At 46.2% G+C, this 21,690-nt stretch overlaps 1 protein-coding gene across 6 annotated transcripts in view; it reads left to right on the plus strand.

The window, feature by feature from the left end:
• AK9 (adenylate kinase 9) overlaps positions 1-21,690 on the plus strand; it is a 1,219,082-nt gene that overhangs the window by 904,531 nt on the left and 292,861 nt on the right. For all 6 annotated transcript variants that reach the window (XM_085611347.1, XM_085611348.1, XM_085611351.1 and 3 more), the window contains one exon: positions 13,575-13,788. In XM_085611347.1, the coding sequence (XP_085467473.1) occupies positions 13,575-13,788 (214 nt within the window). The remainder of the gene's footprint in view (positions 1-13,574; positions 13,789-21,690) is intronic.

Raw genomic sequence — 21,690 nt, forward strand, 5'->3', positions numbered from 1 at the left:
AAATCCCATTGCAGAGCCGACATATAGCACCTGGTGTACTGATGTCCAAGAAGCAGAAGGCCATCCATCGAGGCAGTCTTAGAGTCGACCTCACTGAAATCCTGAGCCAAGGCTGAAAGATCAGGATCATGACCTGAATGTCCTGGACTCTCCTTTCCGGAGGAAAGGCATGAAACCAGACCATGTCCAAAATGGCTCTGATGACATGGAGTGTCTGGGAAGGCATCCAGTGTGACATCAACATGCTGATAGTGGACCCCAAAGATGACAGGAGTTTTGCTCTAGTTTGGAGGTGGTTCTCAACTAACTAGGGCAAGGCTACCTTCAACAGCCAGTCAATGTGGCGGAGGAAGACTTGGAACCCTGAGCTCCGAAGATGTAGTGCCACAACCACCACCACCATCATTTTCATAAATACCTAAGAGGCACTGGTGAGACCAAAGGGGAGCACACAGAACTGAAGATGCCTTTGTCCCACCATCAGCAGCAGGTAGCGCCGATGGACTTGCAGGACAGGAATATGGAAATAGGCATGTTGCAAATCCAACATCACCATCCAGTCTCAAGCATCGAAGGCATAAAAGACCAGGGCCAATGTGAGCATTTTGAATTTGTCCTTCAGGATGAAAGTGCAGAGAGGGCACAGGTCTAAAACAGAACAAAAGCCTCTGTCCTTCTTTGGTAACTGAAAGTAGAGTAAATAACAACCACAACCTACTTTTTGCACAGGCATTCTCTCGATAGCCCCTCTGGCCAAAAGGGTATACATTTCATGCCATAAGACAGACAATTGTTCCTCCTCCTCCATTTCTGGGATGATGGAGGGTGCATCAGAGTGAAAATAAAACATAATGCGTACCCCTTCTGGATTATCTGCAGGACCCACCTATCTGTTGTTCTGCCAACCCAACAAGAATCATTGGATCCTTCCTCCAACTAGATGGCTTTGCTCCTCTATGGGAAACACCAAAGGGGTTTGCCAGGTGAGGCTGTAGGGGGCAGTGGGCTGAGTGGCACAATGAACTTGACCACAAGATCGTTGGACGCCGTGACCTTGGCCGCAAAATGGCTGGGCACCTTGGTGAGACTGAAATGACTGGCAGTATGGGGTACCTCCACCAAAACTGTAAAAGGAACGATGAGGCTGCTGCTTTCTGGGGAGGTTGGGCAGATAAGCCCAGGGAGTGTGCCATGGCCCAGCTCTCTTTGAACTGCTCCAGAGTGAATGTCCCCAAAGAGGCGAGCCCTGTCAAAGGGCATGTCCATAAGAGATGACTAATCATTGCCTGAGAACCCTGCAGAACATAGACAGGCATGGCGATGCTGTTCCAATGGCTCTCCCAGTAGAATTGGTAGTATCTAAGCACAACAAATGTTTAACTTGACTGTGTCACAACCATCCTGTATGGCTATGGTTAGAACAGGTTGAAGGCCGTCTGGGACACCTGGTGAGTACTTGAGCCACTGAATCCCAAAGAGTGGGGTGTAGCGACACAGCAGGTAGCTGGCATTAACGGACTTGAGGGTCAAGCTGGTGGAACAAAATACCCTTTACCCAAAAGTCTCAACTTGTTTGGACTCTTTATCGGGGGAGTAGGTAGACTAGTATTCAATTTCATCTGACTGGCAGATGCCTACACCATCAAGCTTTCAGGGGAGGGGTGCTGAGACAAAAATTTGGGGTCACCTGGGCAGAACAGTGATGTCTCAAATTTGGCAAATGACTGGGGATCCAGATCAAGGTTTTGCCCAGGCCTCTAAGAGAGTATTTGTGAGTCCCATATTGAATGGCAGTAGGGGCTTGGTAGATGAATGCCCTAGCTGGAGCACTTCCTTCAAGATATTGGTTTTGATCTCTAAGGTGGGAAGCTAGAGGTTGAGAACATTGACGCCCTACACACAACCACAGCGAATGATGCACTTTCCTCAGTGGCAGGCACCAGCGGTGGGAGGAGTCTTGACTCAGGGAAAGTGTCAAGGGGAAGTGTCAAAGCTACTTGGCTTCTTGGAGGCCATCATACCAATTTTCTTTGTGTGAGGGTTGACCTATCTCATCACTCTCATCAAAGTTGTTGTCCGAATCTGGACCAAATCAGGAATGTAACATACGGGTTCTTCCTGTGGAGGTAGTATGTCAAGCAGCGGAGGTTGTGCTTCTATGGGTATTTCACCCGGTCTCGTCAAGGCCGTAGCGGACCTTTTTCTTTGACTTACCCAAAGTCTTGGATCCCACCAATGACTGACCTCAGGATCTGTGACTTCTTGATCAGGAATGGGACCGGAACCGACCCTTAGACTTGGATGGATATCACCGCGGAGTCTTCTGCTGCTTGGTGACATAGAGTTCCACCTTACTGTCTCGTATAGCTTTTGCGTTCATCAACGCGCAGTCACTGCATGACTGACCATAGGCAGATATGATGAGGATCTGTCACAGATGTTTGTATGTAACAGTCCTTACAGTGCTTAAAAGCTGTTGTTTTGGGTAGTAACATTTCTCTTGCACACACAACACACAGAAAAAACTTCGAGGTAAATTGTCTCAAAGAGACAAAAGGTAATTCTGGATCCATGTCTGGTGGTGCGGAAAGAACGGAACTGACATCAGCGTTTGGGAGTGGTGCTTATATAGGCTCCCCATGTAATTTCCAGAGTGGAACGGCATCAGTGCAGAGCCGTACCCCACCACCAACTGACGCGGAGAGTTACTGCTGAAAAATCTTCCAGATCCATTATGATGCCTGGGGAATATTCAAAAGGTGAGGAATCTGCTGTTAGAAGTCTCCATCAGAACTGTAGTTATATGTATAGAGAAAGCCAGAAGATTACAGTTTCAGATTATACATTACGGTATAACTGTGTATCATCTGGTTATATGTTGTATATGAATCCTGAGTCAATTAAAATGCACGCTAGTAGGTCCGTATCAAAGGTGAAAGTGCAGGCGATAAAATGCAACCTGTTGGGGCTCCAGAAGGGAGAGTGAGAGGACTGAAAAAGGAGTCTCCACATATCACCTGCTGGGATGAATTTTCAAAATAAAGGGTATGGTATAAATGGTACTATACTGGAAAAGCCCATGCAGAGTTTAGGATTGTCTCCCAAGGGCAACGGAGAGATCCACGAGAATTGGAAAGCAGAATTCCACTCGGACTTGGATGCAAAGGGCAATGGCTTATCAAAGAGGCAGTTTCCCTGCTGAGACTTGGGCTGAAACTAAAATCGTATTCATCCAGGAGATCATCATCAGAAAGGATGTCCAGTAGCAGAGCAGTAGATGTGGCTTTTAAAATGTTAGGTTATTTCAGAATACCCATTGAGAGATACATACAGTATATAGCCCCATAGTAGGTAAATGCCATGGTTTACAGATTTAGCAAGAATGACTGTGATTGGGTCAGCAAACTAGTTGGACAGTCAAAGGCCCATATGCCGTCATTATGGGATACTGGGTCGAAGGTTAGCCAACTATTCAAAAATGTGTTGGGGTTGTGATGAGAGCTTTCCGCTATGGGGTGGAATACGCAGTAAGTCTGACTTCTTTTATCAGGGACATGAGGGACATTCAGAAGAAGTGGTTTTAATGGGTTTGTTGGCTGCTAGCTGATACATCATTGTCTGGGATTATTTTTGGCTAGGCCACGTATGGTTTTAATAAATAATGACCTGGCTTTGAAGATTTTTTATGTAGAGTTCTTGATCAGCTTGAGGGTTAAAACGAATAAAGAGTGATTTGTGCACCGTTTCTTCTCAAAAGTCACCATTTCCTTTCTTAATTTAGCTCAAATGAGGATGAGTTTTTTGGATTTGTTTTGCTTTTATTCTTAGGGGCCAGATAAGTTATTAGGTGACCTCATTGTGGTGACACTGGTGTGAGTTAGTATTTAAAGAGGTGGTTCTTGCAGACTAGAAGTTGTAAGAAAGCTGAGCTCATCATGGTCTGATTTTTTGATGTCTTATGTCCACAGTGGTGTTTTGGGTTAACCAGTTCCACAGATTTTGTCAATATGCAGTGTGAAGGATATTGGAAGTGTATGGGCCAATATACTATCCTGGGGTCCTCTAACTGACGACAGGGCATAGAGATGATGAGATTAAGGATTGGGCAGGGACATTAGCTTTAAGAAATGAGATGTGAGTGGTAGCTATCTAGACGGTGTGATCACCCAAATGGTATTAACGAAGAAAAAGGTTCATGATAAGTGGAACAGTTGGTAAATTGTGAGTTCACTAGGTAAATTATAAGTTCACTTCTCTATAGATTTCTGTGAATAGGTGCACACCCCACTAGTCTATCCTTATGAACCAGGTAAATGATAAAATAACCCTGTGAGACAAGGCAAGTGTGTTGTTTTTTTCAAAAGGGTTTCCCTCTTAGTTTTTGGGTATTGTTCTGGTCATTTCTTATGTCTTTACAGTATCCTGGAGATGGCTTTGAAGAATGACTTAAGTACTGGATGTGATACCCCACTGTAATTTTAGGTGGAGAGTTTAATGCTATATTATGTGAAAATGGGGGCGGCAAAACAGATGACTAGGTAGATGTTCAGGAGCTACTTGTGTCCCGTGCTTATTTCAGAGATGTAGATTCTCAAGGGGAAGCACTGTATAATGTCTTCATTTGGTTCAGTCTTGTGAATATGAATAGCTGTTCCATCAAGAATGCCCCCCCTTGACAATGTGTACAGCTAAGGTTTGTGCTAGTAGTACAGTTTATGTATTTATCTCAGCACACATCCACAACAGAACATTGAGGCAATAGACATTCCTAGTGGTTTAATTGATCATACTGCTAGCTGTCACCTCTTTCACCTCTCTATATATAAATGGACTAGGTTAAGATGGGACTTTACGACTTTCCGTATTCACAAAAGGCATTTAGTAGTAGTAAAGTTAGGAGTCCTAACTTTACTACTACTAATTGCCTTCTGTGAATACTAAAAGTAGTAAGTTTAGGATTTTATCTCAGTTGAGTAGTAGTAAAGTTAGAAGTACTAACTTTACTACTACAAAATGCCTTCTGTGAATACCAAAAGTAGTAAGTTTAGGATTTTATCTCAGATTAGTTCTGTAAATCGGCCCCAATATTAATAATTCAATACTAAATTTTACAAAATTAAAAAATACTCCCCACCCTGGGCCTCCAAACCTTTAACACACTGCTCCTAGAAATACATTACAGTGATTACTACAGAATTGAATTGAATACCTACCTGCATCTTCCCGTGGCGCTTTCCTCTGGGGGTCCGTGCTCGCTGCTCGTCTCCCTCCTGCCGCCGCCATTCCAACGCGGCCGCCGTTAGGAGGGGGACTTCATTTCCCAGCATCCTGTGCGGCGGAAGAGGAAGCCGCCTCCATCAATCTCGCGCCGGGAGGCGCATAAAAGACCTGATAGGCGACTGGCCGAGTGGGCGACTACAGAATTGAATTGAATACCTACCTGCATCTTCCCGTGGCGCTTTCCTCTGGGGGTCCGTGCTCGCTGCTCGTCTCCCTCCTGCCGCCGCCATTCCAACGCGGCCGCCGTTAGGAGGGGGACTTCATTTCCCAGCATCCTGTGCGGCGGAAGAGGAAGCCGCCTCCATCAATCTCGCGCCGGGAGGCGCATAAAAGACCTGATAGGCGACCGCCTCGCGGGAACCGCGCGCGGACCGCGCCCGGGCGAAGCCCGGGCCAAGGGCGGGTCCGTTTAAGCCCGTTAAAGACCGGGTAAGACTGGACTGGGCCACCCCATTGACATTTAAATCCTGATGTGGCATTGTAGTTGGTTATTCCACCTAGTCAGTCACAGTCTGTTATTCCTCTGGCAAATTGCCAACTGCTTAGCTTAGCTTAAATTGAGTGAAGGCCCCACACATCAGTATATGTCTGAAAGGATGACGAGGGGTTCTAGGAGCAAAAATGCCCAGGGGGTAGCACATACATCTGGCCCGATTGACCAATTTATAACTAGGGCAAATGAAGCCATTAATCAAGGTATATCACTTTTGGAGCGACGAGTTTCACAAGATTTAGCACTAGCAAGACGCTCCTCGTTAGGCCCTATGGCTTTAGCTAAGACACCTACAAGCTCAAACACCATTAGGCCTCTCATTGAAGTCCAGGTCGAAACTCACGGTGTACCTAATACGGTTGATCTGTCAGCCTCCTTAGCCCTCTCAGATATGCACTCTAGCAAAGATCTTGAGAGGATGCCTAACCTGTTTTTAAGCCCAAGGCAGGAGGGGCCCAGTCCAAATCTCCCAAGGGGGGCAAGGGAGGGTGCCATCCCTAAACGGAAGAAGCCTAGGGTTTCGAAAAAATGTAATTCCAAAGCCCCGAATAAAACTTTGACTACTCAGATGTCAAGGAAAACCAAAAGTAATCCTGTCCAGAGTGCCCCAGGTAAAACAGCCTTAGATACAGCAGACCCACATATGACTCCACCGGCCCCTAGCGATCCAAGCAGGTTGGGCAAGGGTTGCAAAGTTTGTGAGGCTGACAACCAACTTTTAAATGTACTAGGCGAACTCTTTAGAGAATATGTGCATCCTATTGCACTTTCTCTTTCTAATATCGAAAAGCACCTACTTTCCATGAATCTATCTTTGAATGCACTTAAGAGCGATGGATTGGCCAACCACCAGGAGTTGCGGGCTACTCCCTCGACCATGAGGATGGAGCAAGTAGTGGTGAGTGCTCCCCCGATTGATTTAAATCTGCCACCAAAATCGTTGCCACCAAAATCTTTGTTAGCGGCTTCTAGGATAGCTGGTGAACCCACCAAACCCTCTACGTCTGGTGCAACATTAGAAAACACGTTACCTAAATGCCTGGGGTTAGTACATCAAAACACTGCAGCAAAAACACCAGGGCTAGTTCCACAAAACCATTTACCTAAACCCATGGGGTCAGTAGAACAAAAAGACAAATTCAGGGGTGAGGTTGGTCATCCTATACACTTACCTCCAGAAAGTGACCCATACGTCGTGATCATGACTGGTGTTCCTGAGTTAAGGCCTCCCAAAGAAGAACCAACGCGGTCCCTAAAAAACAAGGTTCAGCATTGGCTAAATGTTAATAGACCACTCCCTCATTCTTGTAGTAGCAGGATCCTTATGGTGCGTAGGGTTCCCTGGATAGGGAGTGAGAAGAAAAAGATTCAGGGAGATTGCATTATTGTCAATTTTGATAATTCACGAACGGCTGATTATATCTGCCGTCGCAATACATGGCCGAAAATTGACGGAATAAAGGTGAGGAGACTCTCTTCCTTTTATCCTCCCATAAATTGTTGTGACGACACTCCCGACAGGGGCATGTCTAAAGTAAGATCTTGGAACAGTAGAAGGGAGAGGGAGGCTTGGCTAGGCTATGAGAGTAGAGACACAGCACTTTCTGAAGGCTGGAGTGGCATACCACTTGCTAACAGATTCAGCTGTTTGGAAGAAGTAGATTGACCATTATTGGACAATGAATGCACTAGCCCCAACCCAGTCCAATTCGTAGACTGCTCTCTACCTACAAACTGCTTACCCCCTATTCAGCCTACTTCCTCCCTTGACCCTACTCCACAAAAAGATCTGCAGACCCCCTCCCACTGCCTACGCTCCACCCTTGCACTAGGGTCTGGGAAGGCACCATTTGTGCCCTGCATCGAGCCTGTGAGCCATGATGTCTTTCAGCCGCAACCTGAAGGCCACAGTATCCTAAATAAAAGCACTCCCATTAAACAGGGCGACACTATCAAGATCCTAAGCTGGAATGTAGCTGGCATCCACAGGAAACTTCAACTGCCTGAGTGGAATGCCCTAGTAGAGGCGCATACGATTTGCCTATTCCAAGAGACTTGGAGCATGGAACCCGTGCATCGGGTAGGCTATATTACCCATTACGTTCCTGCAGTACCTCCAAGAAATGGGTCAGGTCGCCCGTCGGGAGGCCTACTCACCTGGGTAAGCATTGCCTTAAATCTCCAGATTGAGTCAAAGCTAATTAATTCTCCAGATATTTTAAAAACTTCTCTGAGAGGCTCACAAAGAGGACCCATCCTTGATTTATATAATGTATACGCCAGAGGTACCAAATATGGCTCTCCATCCCCGACAGTATCTATCCTTGAAATGGCACTGAATGAAAATTTAGCTGGGTCCCAAGTTTTGGTTGCGGGTGATTTCAACTGCACCTATGAGCCCCTTATACAGGACGACATTTATGACCCAAGTGAGGATGATGTCAGATGGGGTATCCCAACTTTAACCATCCCTCCGATCAAAAAATGGTCCAAAACTGCTATTCAGCTCAATGCCCTAACGCTGGAATTTGGGCTGAGTGCAGTTAATGGTCGCACGCGTTCTGATCCTTTGGGTGCGGCCACGTTTAATAGAGTCAACCACACCTCTAGGATCGATTACATCATGCTAGATTTCATTCTTTGGAGCTTGGTTCAGGACATGGTAGTCCTGCCTACAGTTGAAAGCGATCATAATTCGCTTTCAATGTCTCTCGGGAACCCATGGCCTCACGAAAAGACCGAAAAATCCCTTAACCCAGCCCACAAAATTTCTGTATCCTCGTGTGGGAAACGACTAAAATGGAACACGGTTGCGAAGGATGAAGCTAAACTAAATATAATCAATACTGTTCTCATAGATGCACAGTTAGAATTGGAATTGGATAGGTCAGACAAGGGTGAGCTAAATCCCGGCCGTGTCACCCCTATTTTTGAGGAGACCATTAAGTTTATTGGGAATGTATTCCTAAAAATGAATCAAGTGGGCAAAAATGCAGTAATGGGGCTCCCAAAGGGAAAGCACGATTGGTACACATCTGCCTGTAGGCACGCCAAATCGCTTTTGATTAAGGCCGTCAAAAGCAAAACACAAGGAGATATTCAGGGAGCTAGAATAAATTATAAGAAAACCCTGGCAAGTGCTAAAAAAGAATGGGAAATCGAATATTGGCGCTCTCTAAAAGAGGCAAGTTTGGGGAAAGACGCAATGCGTTTTTGGGACAGGATTAGAGCCAAAAATAGACCCGATACTGACCTTATTACATGCAATATCACCAGCCAAGTTTGGGTCAACCACTTCTCTAAACTTTATGCAAATCAATCAGGTGCTATCCCTAATGCTCTCTCCATGGACATTGCTAATGAAAAACATATAAGGGAGGGGGCATCAGCAACCCCGGATTTGCTAACAAGGAGTGATGCTCTAGCAACTGGATCACTATGTATAGCTTTGCCAGTAAATAATGGGGTGGCTGACTCCATCTTCTCGATCAAAGAAGTGGAGTATGCAATTACTACCATCAGGCCCCAAAAAGCAGCTGGCCCAGACGGCTTACCCGGGGACCTGTTGCGAGCAGACATCCCAAAATGGGGGAAATTTATTACCTGCCTGCTTAATGCCATCAGTGGGGGAGCGCCAATTCCGGCATCCTGGAAAGGGGCGGAGGTCGTCCCCATCTTTAAAAAGGGGGCCAGGGACGACCCATCAAATTACAGACCCATAAGCCTGCTAGATATAACACAAAAGGTGGTCGGGAAGGTGTTGTTGGTCAGATTATTACAATGGATCGACGAAAACGGCATCCTCTCCGACTACCAAGCCGGTTTTAGAACAGGCACCGGTACAATCGAGCAAGCATTTAGATTGTTGCTTGTGTATTGGAAGGTGGTGGTCTTGGGCAAAGGCAGTCTTTACCTTGCCTTTATTGACTTGAAGACTGCCTTTGACCTAGTACCTAGGGAGGCTCTTTGGAAAGTCCTTGCTGCCATGGGGGTGCCCAACTACTTGCTCCTGTTATTGGTAAGGCTGCATGCAAATACTTTTGCCCAGGTTAGGTGGGGGAGGAATGGTGAGAAAACTAACAGAATTCCGGTAGAGAGAGGGGTACGCCAGGGATGTGTTCTAGCTCCCACCCTTTTTTCGCTATATATCAACGGTGTGGTTGAGCATCTATTGAAAGACCCTTCAGACGAACCATCCCTGGCGGGGGAACGTATCCCGACCCTCCTCTTCGCGGACGATACACTCTTGCTCTCCAAAACCCCAATGGGCCTCCAAAAACTCTTAAATAATTTCCAGCTCTTCTGTACAGAGCGGGGTTTGGTAATTAATAGAGATAAAACAAAGTATCTTGTGTTAAATCCCCCTAAAAAACCCATACGCCCCCCAAAATTGAATGATGAACCTTTGGGGAGGGTGGATGTGTTGGATTATTTAGGGATTCGCTTATCGCATAATATGCAGTGGGGCCCCCATTTATGCAAGATGCTGTTATCTCATAAAAGAGTTACAGGGGCTCTCGTGAAGGAGCAGCGCTCCTGTGCTATAAGACCGATAGCCCCCGTTATTGACATTTATGCAGCAAGAGGAGTCAGCTCTGCCCTTTATGGTGCCGAGCTCTGGGGTTTTTGTGACACTGGCGACTTATCACGAGCAGAGAGGAAATTTTTTAGGGTCATTATGTCACTTCCCCAAGGCACCCCCACGATTCCACTAATGCTCGATCTTGGTTGTCGCCCCATCGGTGATCTGGCGAAACTTCGCCCTTTATTGCTATGGGCTCGCTTGTGGCGGGTCCCGGAACTAGCCAAATATGCCACAGGTCTCTCGGAAATCATGTCACTCCCAGGATGGCATAGGATAAAATGGTTGCGTGACATGAAGGCCCTTTTGCATAATCTGGGGCTAAATGCAGCATGGGAAAATAAATCTTCCCCTCCGAAAGACACGCTTAAGCTCTTGGAACTGGATTGCGTCTCAACGGATCTCGAACACATCATTGGGGAGACTTACTGAGGACTTCCTGAATTTTAAGGATCATCCAATCCGGGAACTATATCTCGACATCATCGAGAGCCCCTTTGATAGAGCTTTGTATTTTAAGTTTAGGACTGGGACCCTCCTGCTCTACAGCTTTACATCACGATGGAATTCCCCCACTCAGACCTCCGATCTTTGCCCTTTTTGCACATCCAGACGTGAGTCTGTGGCTCACTTTTTATTCGAATGCCATGAGTACGCCCTCCCAAGGAAAAGATGGCTTAAGCAATTGTGCCGCTCCTTGGGAACTAGACACTATATTGTGGCACTCCGTATTTTAATGTCAGATGCTCGCCCATTATACGTTTGTGCCCTTGCAAAATTCTTATCTTGGGCATGGCGTATCAGAAGCAAAAGGCTTAAGGAAATTGTTTAATTCTTTCTTAAATAACTATTTATGATCTGTTTTTGCACTTTATTGTAAAAATATGTTTCTTCTTTTTTAAATGAAATTAACTTATCCCATTTTTAACTGCTACGCTTTTATGATATGTTTTTATCGAAATAAAGCCTTTGACTGACTGACTGACTGACTGATATTATTTAAATCTATACTATTCATTAAAGAATACTACTCAATAATATTTATGTTAAAGTAACAAATGGCTTAACCTAAAGGCAAAAAACTACCCACAGTCAACCCCTAAGCCCCTAGCATCCTACAGCTAAGTACATAATTCATGTAACCTATAAGACAACTATATTGTTTAAAAAAATAATAATCACAATTCATGTTTGCAAATTTATTATTTAAATAGTGAGTATAATATTTGATTATGGGGTGGCACCTTCCCAGACACCCTTTTTTATATATAAAAATAATAACCCCATAGCCCAGGTTTTTATTTACGGGAGTAAACCCACCCAACCACACTTTTTACCATATTAAATTAAAATTAATGTTTACTCTTATAAGTATTAATCCTTAGATTTGCTTTGGGGTGGTGGGGGTAAACTCCTCAACCACTCGTTTTTTTGCATGCAAAATTGAATTAAAATCAATTTTTTTCCAACATATTATTTAAATTATAATCCCTAACTTTTCTTATTGGGAGTAAACCTCCTGCCCCTCCCCTTTTTTACATATAAAAAAAAAATTAACCAAATATTTATATATGGACTGTAAGGCCATTCCAACCCTCCCTTTTTACTTTTTTTTTTTTTCCATATATAGATAACAACTCAGAAACCCAAATATACTCATACACTTACCTAAACGTACCTTTATACATTAAATCCATGGTAGCATCTCATATAGTAAAATACTGCGTTGTAGCGTCTTGCAGTACAAAGTGCCATGCATTGTAATTATTGTGTTGTAAATGTACCGTATAGTAATTACTGCACAGTAAAGGTTTTATCTAATAGATATTGAATGCTTTAACTCAGTCTGTCCTTCAAAATCACTGACAGAATGTCAGAAACACAAATACTGTGTGGAAAGAATGTTAGGTCAAAAGTTTTGAGGGCCAAAATATTGTGAAGGTAAGTGCAAATAAGTTAGTATAAATTTGCTATTCTGAGCTCCACAGCTACATACTTTGAAGATATATATATATTGTGAAGGATATGTGTAGTTATATATAGTAAAACTTTGCTTACATATAGAAACTAACCTTCACAATATTTCTTTCCTCAATATTCTTGAAATAATATGAGGCACACCATCCCTCATTCTGGGGGCCCTTCTATATATCATAGATGTTTTTATTAGATAAACATTGATTTAGGTTGGTAGCTGCCAGTAGCAGATGCCGATATTTGGTGATTATGCCAAGGAGTCAGTTATTCGATTCACTGTATTGTGACAAGAAAGAAAGTACTTGGTTGAAATTTCCTTCTACAGATGAATCCATAGTAATCATGTGGAAGCAGCCAACAAAGTGCCTGGATCGGGAGTCACCCAACTATATAGAGTGCTGCACTCCGCCACTACTCCCTTTCCGAGGGGTGTGCATTTTGATGGGATTATGGCGACTGCTACTATATGCTACTTGGCGAATGTATTTGTTAAACAACAGTGCCTACGGTTGTGTGTTGGTGTTAAAATGTAGTTTGGAACATCTCTGGTCCAACATGTCTCTGGGTTACATTTATTTTGACTGTCCGAGATCAATGTATCCTAATGTGTTGGGAATTGGTAAGGGATAAGTGGCAGAAAATGCAGAGGTAGAGTTATTCTTTAGAAGAGATTGTTAAGTTCCTTTGCTATGTTTTTGATTCATACCTTGCTCCAGATTCTTCACAACTCGCCTGCATCCCTTCGCATTCCCTTGATTTTCTGAGTCTTACTGCGACTTGAAAATCTGAGGAAAATGAGGGACATAGGTGCAGCAGCGCCATTAATACCCTCAAGATGTCTCCTCATAAGGCGCACATAACAATAGTTTGACGCCCTCGAAGGGTGAAGAAGGTAGGTAACTATTTCTTGCATTCGAAAAGATAAATGTGTTTTCTTTGACAATGCTCAGGATGATCAAATGGAAGCAAATACACAAGGTAGCATCATTTCCCTATTGAATTCTTCTTTGCTTAGAATTTTCTTAACCAGTCCTCTGTCTGTGATTGGGTACGCTTTTGGAATCTTTTTATTGGAAATTTCTGTAGAAAATGCTGCAAATAAAAGTGGTTATCAGTAAAGTGGTGTGATGACGTGCTTAAAAAGAGGCTAGGGTGAATGTTAATATTTATAACAATATTCTCATCCAACATTTTCAATATAATTGATGTGTCGACTTTCTTTTCTATATTCATATTTATCAGCTCTCTGTTGGAGATGTTATCAAAACACTACAGACACCTGAAAATCCCAGTTTCCCTATGATCTTTCGTCAGTACATTTATTTCTTTTCAACCAAAGAAAATCGGGACATATTTATGAGAAATCCAGTGAAGTACCTCTACCAACCAAAACCCAAAGTATCAGTGCCTATTAGGATCGCAATTGTTGGGCCTCCCAAATCTGGGAAAAGCACAGGTAAGTTAAAACATTACCTGTATTAAATGCAGTGTTCAACTACCACTATTAAATTAGAACATAGGACTATGAAATTGAAAATGCAACTCTTCCCACGCTTTCATAGGTGTAGAGACAGAATTAAGTAATAAAGATATGTCGTAAAACCTCCATAAACAATTGGACTGTAATTACTGAATAAGAGAAATATGTCTTTCCTGCGTTTATCCTTGGGTCAGTAATCCTAACCTTAAACAGACGAGTCAATCCTGAGAAATGTAGGTGGTAATCAAAAACATCACAGGACATTACGGCAGACTAGGTTCTCAGCAGGATGTACACATCATGGATTTTTTTTTCACTTAAGTCTGATGTGAATAATCAGCTAATTTTCCACTTGACATCTTAAAGCCACTATTTTGCCCATACAGCTCATTATCAATTCTTTGGGGCAGAATGACACATTTTTCATGCAACGCAGTGCAGCAAGCAAAGTTGCTATGCTGCTTTGCGTAAAAAGGGAGGCAGCAGAAATGCACCATATCAACTAAGACATGGCACCTTTCTGCTGCCTCCTAGCACTAGCGCCCTGAGCGCTGCCTAACGCCATGACAGGCATCCTTGCACCCTGCTGCAGGGGTTTCTAAATTGCAGGCAGGATTGTTTTGGGGTAGGAAGGGACATATTCCTGTATAAAAACAATCCTTGATGGAGTTTTCCTGTTTCTATGTGAAAGAGGAAATAACAAGGAAAAATAAAGATATTTCTCCTTGTTATGCCTCACTGGGGAAGGTGTAGCATTTTGACACATTTACAGGTTTGCAAGTCTTTAAAAATCTGGGAAAGGGCCAAAATCCATGAGTGGATGCATAGGAAGGTTGATACTCCACCCATGGCATGCCTTCCCAACACAAGGCAGCACTATGCTCCCACCTTTTGATACTTTGTATTTACTAGGCCACACATAGTGCCTTTACATGGCTTAGTAAATAAAAAAGATGATTTTGCGTCGGGACTGCGTCACAAAAATGACGCAACCTCACCACAAAATCTTACCAAATCTGCTCCTTTGTATTTGTCAGCTACAGCCAGGGTCTCTGCAGCTCACACTACTTGACCAACCTTGGCTGCCGAGTCTAATACTACCTAAGCCTACATTGCTGTCTGTAATGGAGAAGCATGTCACTTCCATCACTAGCTATTGAATGCCTATGACGGAAACAAAGAAAGGTGAGAGTGGCTTCTGTGATTTTTTAAATGATCTGGGTAAAGCAACACTATCCCCAGAGAGGGCGCTGCATCCTAATTTCTGGAAAAACACTGGTCGTTGTATGGTTTGAATAAAGGCTGTAAAGTAGAACGAATAGATGGGCAGGTTACCACATCTAAGCTGGTAAAATACTGTACCACCTCAACTTTACAGAAACTTTACGCAAGACTATAGAGGATCAAAACAAACCACCTATCTAACAATGGGGTCACAGTAAACACCTTGCAGTACCAAGAGTAAGACACTCTTCTCATAGTTGTGGTGGAATGACACTGTACACCATTACACACAAACAGGCTGACAAACATATATCTTATTTCTTCCATCTATCCCAATTTGGGTAGTTCTCTTTGATCCAGCCCACCCTACTGCTATAACTTCTCAGCCATGGGAACACACAACGTGAAGAAAACTCAACAATTGGGAAGCCTGTTACTGCATGTGTTTATATCATGTTTCTCCAACGAGTAGCTCATGAGCTAAGGGTAGCTCTCCAGCTGTCTGTTAGTAGCTCTAGTGTGTACATCCCACCTACTAAATCAGAATTTTTTGTGAGACTGAATATATATATAGCAAAATTGAAAAGTGTGTTTTAGAGACAAAAATGGTGTATTTTTAGAACTGATAAGCTGGTGTTCGATTTTCCAGAATCTTTTTTAAGCTGATATTTCAGTGATAAATCATGCAGCGCTGGGGAGGTTTATTACTAATATTACCTTGGTATCAGGAGCATTTTAAGCCAGAGCTGTTGTTATGACCAACGTAAAGGCATTCCAAAATGGCAAAGCCTTTTCTTTGCATTACTTTTGCTGATACTTCTTGATGTACTGAGGCGATCATGGCAGCTAATTTTACATACAGTGGCCACTATCTTAATCTTGTCTGATGTGGTCATGATTACAACACTAATTATATTAATAGCTCTGGAAGGGTAGGAAAGTGTCTCTTTTTGCGTGGTTACCACCCACTTTTTGCCTTACATTTGATGCACTTTGACTTATGTGATCTGGGTCCCTGCCAATCGGGTCTCCAGGGCCTGTGCTCTTTCCCAAAACTGTACCTCTATACCCACAATTGGCACATCTCTGGCCATAGGTAAGTCTCTTGGAAATCATGGGTACCAAGGGCACTGTGACCAGAGAAGGCCTCTAAGGGCTGCGGCACCAATTGTGCCACCCTTAGAGAGCCTGCACCTTTAACACCCACACACTGCCGTTGCATGTTGCATGTTTTGATGCAGAGGAAAGTGAAGAGTCAACATGGTACACATCCCTGTGTGCCATGCCTGCAACCCACTGCCTACGGCTTAGGTAAGTCACCCCTCTGGCATGCTACACTATACCACAGGTGAGGGTACAGTTACATGAGCAGTGTAACCCTACAGTGTTTAAGTCCATTCTTAGACACTGTGGGCCCGATTCACAGAAATAACTTAAGACAAAATCCTAAACTTACTACCATTTTCGTATTCACAGAAGGCACTTACTCATTTTGGTATTCACAGAAGGCACTTACTCATTCTGATGGATACATCTGCCAGTGGATTCCTCACCTTGTGAATATCCCCTGCGCCAGCATTCCACGGAACTTTTCTTCCCCAGCATTCCACGTCGACGTGGGCGACGTCACAATACATCGGCTCCGCACGCGACTCCGTACGACGTCATCGGAGCCATAAGAAGCCCACGTCGGCGTGGTGACGTCAGTTCCCTTTTTTCCGCGCCGTCGACGCGCAACGGTTTTTTCCCAGTGCTCTCTAGATACTTTGTAATCTAGTGGTGTATTCTTGTTAAAATCGGAATGTCTTCGACGAGGAAGTCGGGCTTTAAGCCCTGTAGGGAGTGCGGAGGCCTGATGTCCATGACGGATCCGCATCAGAATTGTTTATGGTGTCTCTCTTCTGATCATGATGTGGATGAGTGCGGGTGCTGTAGGAGCATGAATCCTAAAGCACTGAAGGAGAGGAAGACCAAACTCTTCATGAAGAAGATCGGTGAGGAGAAGAGAGGGAGGAAAAAGGAGAAGTCCAGGCGGGAGTCTTCGACTTCGAGGTCGTCGAAGTCGAAGAAGCACCATAAGAAGAGGAAGCATTCTTCTCGGCGTCGGTCCTCGAAGTCTAAGAGGTCGAGGTCGGCTTCGCCTCGTCGACGTCAGAGCAAGATCTTGTCTCCTTCGCCTTCTCCGGATAAGTCTTCGAAGTCTCCCTCTCCGAAGCGGACTCCGGCTCGTTCCCCGACGCCGTCTCCGGCGCCGTCCAAGGCTTCGACTCCTGGTCGGGTGGAATCTGATGTGGAGCAGGAGCAGGAAGAGTCTGTCCCGGTGCCTGATGACTCCGTGGTTCCGGTGGAGGATTCGGAGGAGCCGACGCCGGTGGCTCCACAGGAGGATACAGGGGCAGTTCCTTATCCCCAGTTCCCGGCTCCAGGTACGGATCCTTCGGGATTTCTGAATGCCATGTATGGCATTTTTCAGAGAGCATCCTTCCCATCCGGAGCACCAGCAGGTCCCGTGGGTCCGATGGCGTTTTCTCTGGGAGTGCCGCAGCAATATGCTCAGGCTCCTTTTATGCCTTTTATGCCGATGGCGCCTTCTTGGCAGTTTCCGGCGCCGGTTGGGAATCCGGCTCGACCTCGGATGGATGGTCAATCTTCGGAGCCTTCTTTGACGCCGAGGCCGACTCCTTCGACGCCGCATCCGGCGCCGCCGACTCCACCTGTAGCGCCTCCGACGCCGATGCCTTTGGCTCCACCGACGCCGCGTACGACGTCGACGACGCCGGCTCCCCGGAATCGATCGAGGCGTGAAGCCCAAAGGGTTTTGGAGGAGGAAAGATTTCGTGCTGAGGTGGAAGAAGGTGAGGTCGACTCTTCTTCGGACGAGTTTGGAGGTATAGAGGTGGCAAGTGGTTTGGATACCACCCCGGAGTGGGAGCATGCTTCTGCAAGGTCTTCTCCACCACAGGAATTGGCGCCCTACCATGTTGTGATCAAGAAGGCCGCGGAGTTGTTAGATCTGCAGCTGCCCTCTGTGGAATACAAGTCCAATCTGCTCACAGAGGTGTTGCACTCCCCGACGTCGGCTTCTGAGCCTTTGCTACCTTTCAATGAGGCTCTCTTGGAACCAGTATTGGAGGTGTGGAAGAAGCCTCTGTCAGCTCCAGCAGTTTGCAGGCAGGTGGCAAGGAGATACAGGGTTGCGCCAGGAGACCCGGATTTTTTATCCACGCATCCTTCTCCGGAGAGCCTAGTGGTGCAGGCTTCATGTTCTAAACATGCTTCGGGTGCTTTCCCCCAATCTCCTGCTGATAGGGAGTCGAAGAAAGTTGATCAGGCGGCCAAAAAGTCTTTCTCCTCAGGAAGTATGGCATTGAAGTCATCAAATGCTACGTGCTTGCTGGGGCGTTATGTTCATGCCCTGATGGACTCTATAAAGACTCTGGCCCCTAAGTTACCTGAGGGGGATAAGTCGTCCTTCATGGAGGTTGTGGCGGACACTCAGGCAGCTGCCAGGCAGGTGATCCAGTCTGGGCTGGATACGGCGGACTCTGTGGCGAGAATTATGGGGTCGTCCATTGCCGCAAGGAGACAAGCTTGGCTCCGTTCCTCAGGGTTTTCTGCGGATGTCCAGGCCACGCTGGTGGATCTGCCCTTTGATGGACAAAAGTTGTTTGGGGAGAAGGCAGATTCTGCTCTTCAACGTTTTAAGGACAGTAGGTTAACGGCGAAGTCCTTGGGTCTGCAGGTTCCTGTGAGAGGTTCAACTTTCCGTAAGGTTAGGGGATTCGGAAGGTCATCCTTTCGCTCCTTCCGACAGCCACAACAACAGCAGCAACAACAGCAGCAGAATCCCCTCTATCGCTCCTATAGAGGGAAGCAAAGGGGTCGGAGAGGTTCTGGTCGTAACCCCTCTTCTTCCTCCTCCTCCTCTGCTCCAAATGAGGCTTCAGGGAAGCAGCCCTAGATCCCCCATCCCGGATCATGTAAGACCTGTGGGGGGTCGGGTGTCCTACTTTCTACGGGGTTGGAAATCTGTTACAACCGACCTTTGGGTTTTGAACCTCGTAGAGACTGGGTACGCCCTTCCCTTTCGGGAGTTTCCTCCCCCTTACCCTCCTTGCCAAGGTTATTGCTCGGAGGACCACCTGCTTCTCCTGCAGAAAGAAGTTCTGGCCTTGTTTCAGAAGGGCGCAATAGAGGTGGTTCCGGAGCAGGAAAGGGGTCAGGGATGCTACTCCCGGTATTTCCTGATCCCCAAGAAGGACGGCAGATTGCGTCCGATTCTGGACCTCAGAATCTTGAATTTTTACCTGAAACAGGAGAAGTTCAAGATGCTGACCCTTGCGCAGGTTCTTCAAGCGTTGCAGCAAGGAGACTGGATGGTGTCGCTCGACTTGCAGGACGCGTACTTCCATGTCCCAATCCTGAAGTCGCACAGGAAGTATCTCCGTTTTACGGTTGCGTCGCAACATTATCAGTTTGCGGTCCTCCCGTTTGGTCTTACTACTGCACCTCGAGTCTTCACAAAGGTGATGGCAGTGGTGGCTGCTCATCTCAGGAGGTCGGGGATTCCGGTTTTCCCCTACCTGGACGACTGGCTTCTGAAGGCAGAGTCCCCGGAGATGGTGCAGCGTCATCTGCAGGTGACAACTCAGCTGTTATTCGACTTGGGTTTTTCGATCAATGTGCCCAAGTCTCACCTGGTGCCCTCTCAACGCAACCTGTTTATAGGGGCAGTACTGGACACTACTGTGTGTCGGGCATTCCCTCCTCCTCAAAGGATTCTCGACATTCAGGAGATGGTCCCTTTATTCCACAGTGGAGCGGTTGTTCCAGTTCTGAAGGTCCTTCGCCTGCTCGGTCTGTTCGCTTCCTGCATTCTGTTGGTCAACCATGCACGCTGGCACATGAGGGCGCTCCAGTGGTGCCTCCGCAAGCAGTGGTATCAGCACAACGGGGATCTCGGGGAGTCGATCAAGATCTCCGGAGAAGCTGCAGCGGATCTGTCTTGGTGGAGCGTGGAGGGCAATCTGTCCCAAGGAAAGCCTTTCCATCTACCTCCGTCGGTGGCCACAGTGATAACGGATGCCTCCACCCTAGGGTGGGGAGCTCATCTGGGGGATCTGGAGATCAAGGGTCTTTGGTCTCCAGAGGAAAGGTTGTTTCATATCAACCTTCTGGAGTTGCGGGCGATTCGTTTGGCACTCAAGGCCTTTCTCCCTTCCCTTCGCGGTCGGTCAGTTCAAGTTCTGACGGACAACACGACCGCGATGTGGTATATAAACAAACAGGGAGGAGTAGGGTCTCTTTGTCTCTGCAGAGAGGCCCTGCGGCTGTGGTCCTGGGCTCAGGACCATCAGATTTGTCTGATGGCAAGTCATCTGGCCGGGGTGCTGAATGTGCGTGCGGACAGTCTCAGTCGGCAGTTCTCCGCCGACCACGAGTGGAGGCTCCATCCGGAGGTGGTTCGTCACGTCTTTCGGACGTGGGGGACTCCTCGGGTGGACCTGTTTGCCACCCGAGAGAACGCGCACTGCCCGTCATTCTGCAGTCTCCAGTTTCCGATGCAGGGGGCGTTGGGGGACGCGTTTCAGTTGAGTTGGGGTTCACGACTCCTTTACGCGTTTCCTCCCATACCCTTGATTCCTCGGGTTCTGAGGAAAATTCGCCAAGACCGGGCCCAAGTCATTTTGGTCGCCCCGGACTGGCCAAGAAGGGTGTGGTACACAGATCTTCTCCACCTCTCCTCGTGCCCTCCGCTCCGTCTCCCTCTGAGGGCAGACCTCCTCTCGCAGTCGGAGGGGCAGGTTCTTCACCCCCACCTCCAGAGCTTACACCTTCATGCCTGGAGATTGAACGGGGCAACCTGAGTTCCTTCTCTCTCCCACCTGATGTGGTGGACGTTATTTTATCGGCCAGGCGACACTCCACCAAGTCCATATACTCCTACAGGTGGTCTAAGTTTGTAAAGTGGTGTGGAGAGAGATCCATTGACCCTTTAAAGGCTCATCTTTCTGATGTGCTTCAGTTTGCTCTTTCCTTGGCTCAGCAGGGCTGTGCTGTGGCCACGGTCAAGGGCTACCTTTCGGCCTTATCGGCATTTCTGTGCCTTCCAGATCAACCTTCGTTATTTAAATCTCCGGTTGTTCTGAGGTTCATCAAGGGCCTTACAAACATGTTTCCTCCTACTCCATTTGTAATGCCTCAGTGGGACCTTAATCTTGTCTTAACCTTTTTAATGGGGTCCCCATTTGAGCCTCTTCATAATTGTCCTTTGAGGCTGTTGTCCTTTAAGGTGGTTTTTCTTGTAGCCATAACCTCGGCAAGGAGGGTAAGTGAGCTTCAAGCTCTTAGTTCCAAACCTCCTTTTCTTACCTTACATGCTGAAAGGATGGTTCTCAGGACCAGGGCTGCTTTCCTGCCAAAAGTTGTTACTCCTTTCCATTTGGGGCAGTCTATTACCCTCCCTGTTTTTTATCCACCCCCTCATCCTTCTAAAGAGGAGGAAAGACTCCATCGCCTTGACCCGAAGAGGGCTATGAGTTTTTATTTGGACAGGACCAAGGACTTTCGTGTTGATGACCAGCTTTTTATTGGCTACGTTGGTCGTTCTAAAGGTAAAGCGGTGCACAAGCGCACGCTGTCAAGATGGATAAT

The sequence above is a fragment of the Triturus cristatus genome, chromosome 6, assembly GCF_964204655.1.
Source record: "Triturus cristatus chromosome 6, aTriCri1.1, whole genome shotgun sequence".
In the NCBI taxonomy this organism is placed as follows: domain Eukaryota; kingdom Metazoa; phylum Chordata; class Amphibia; order Caudata; family Salamandridae; genus Triturus; species Triturus cristatus.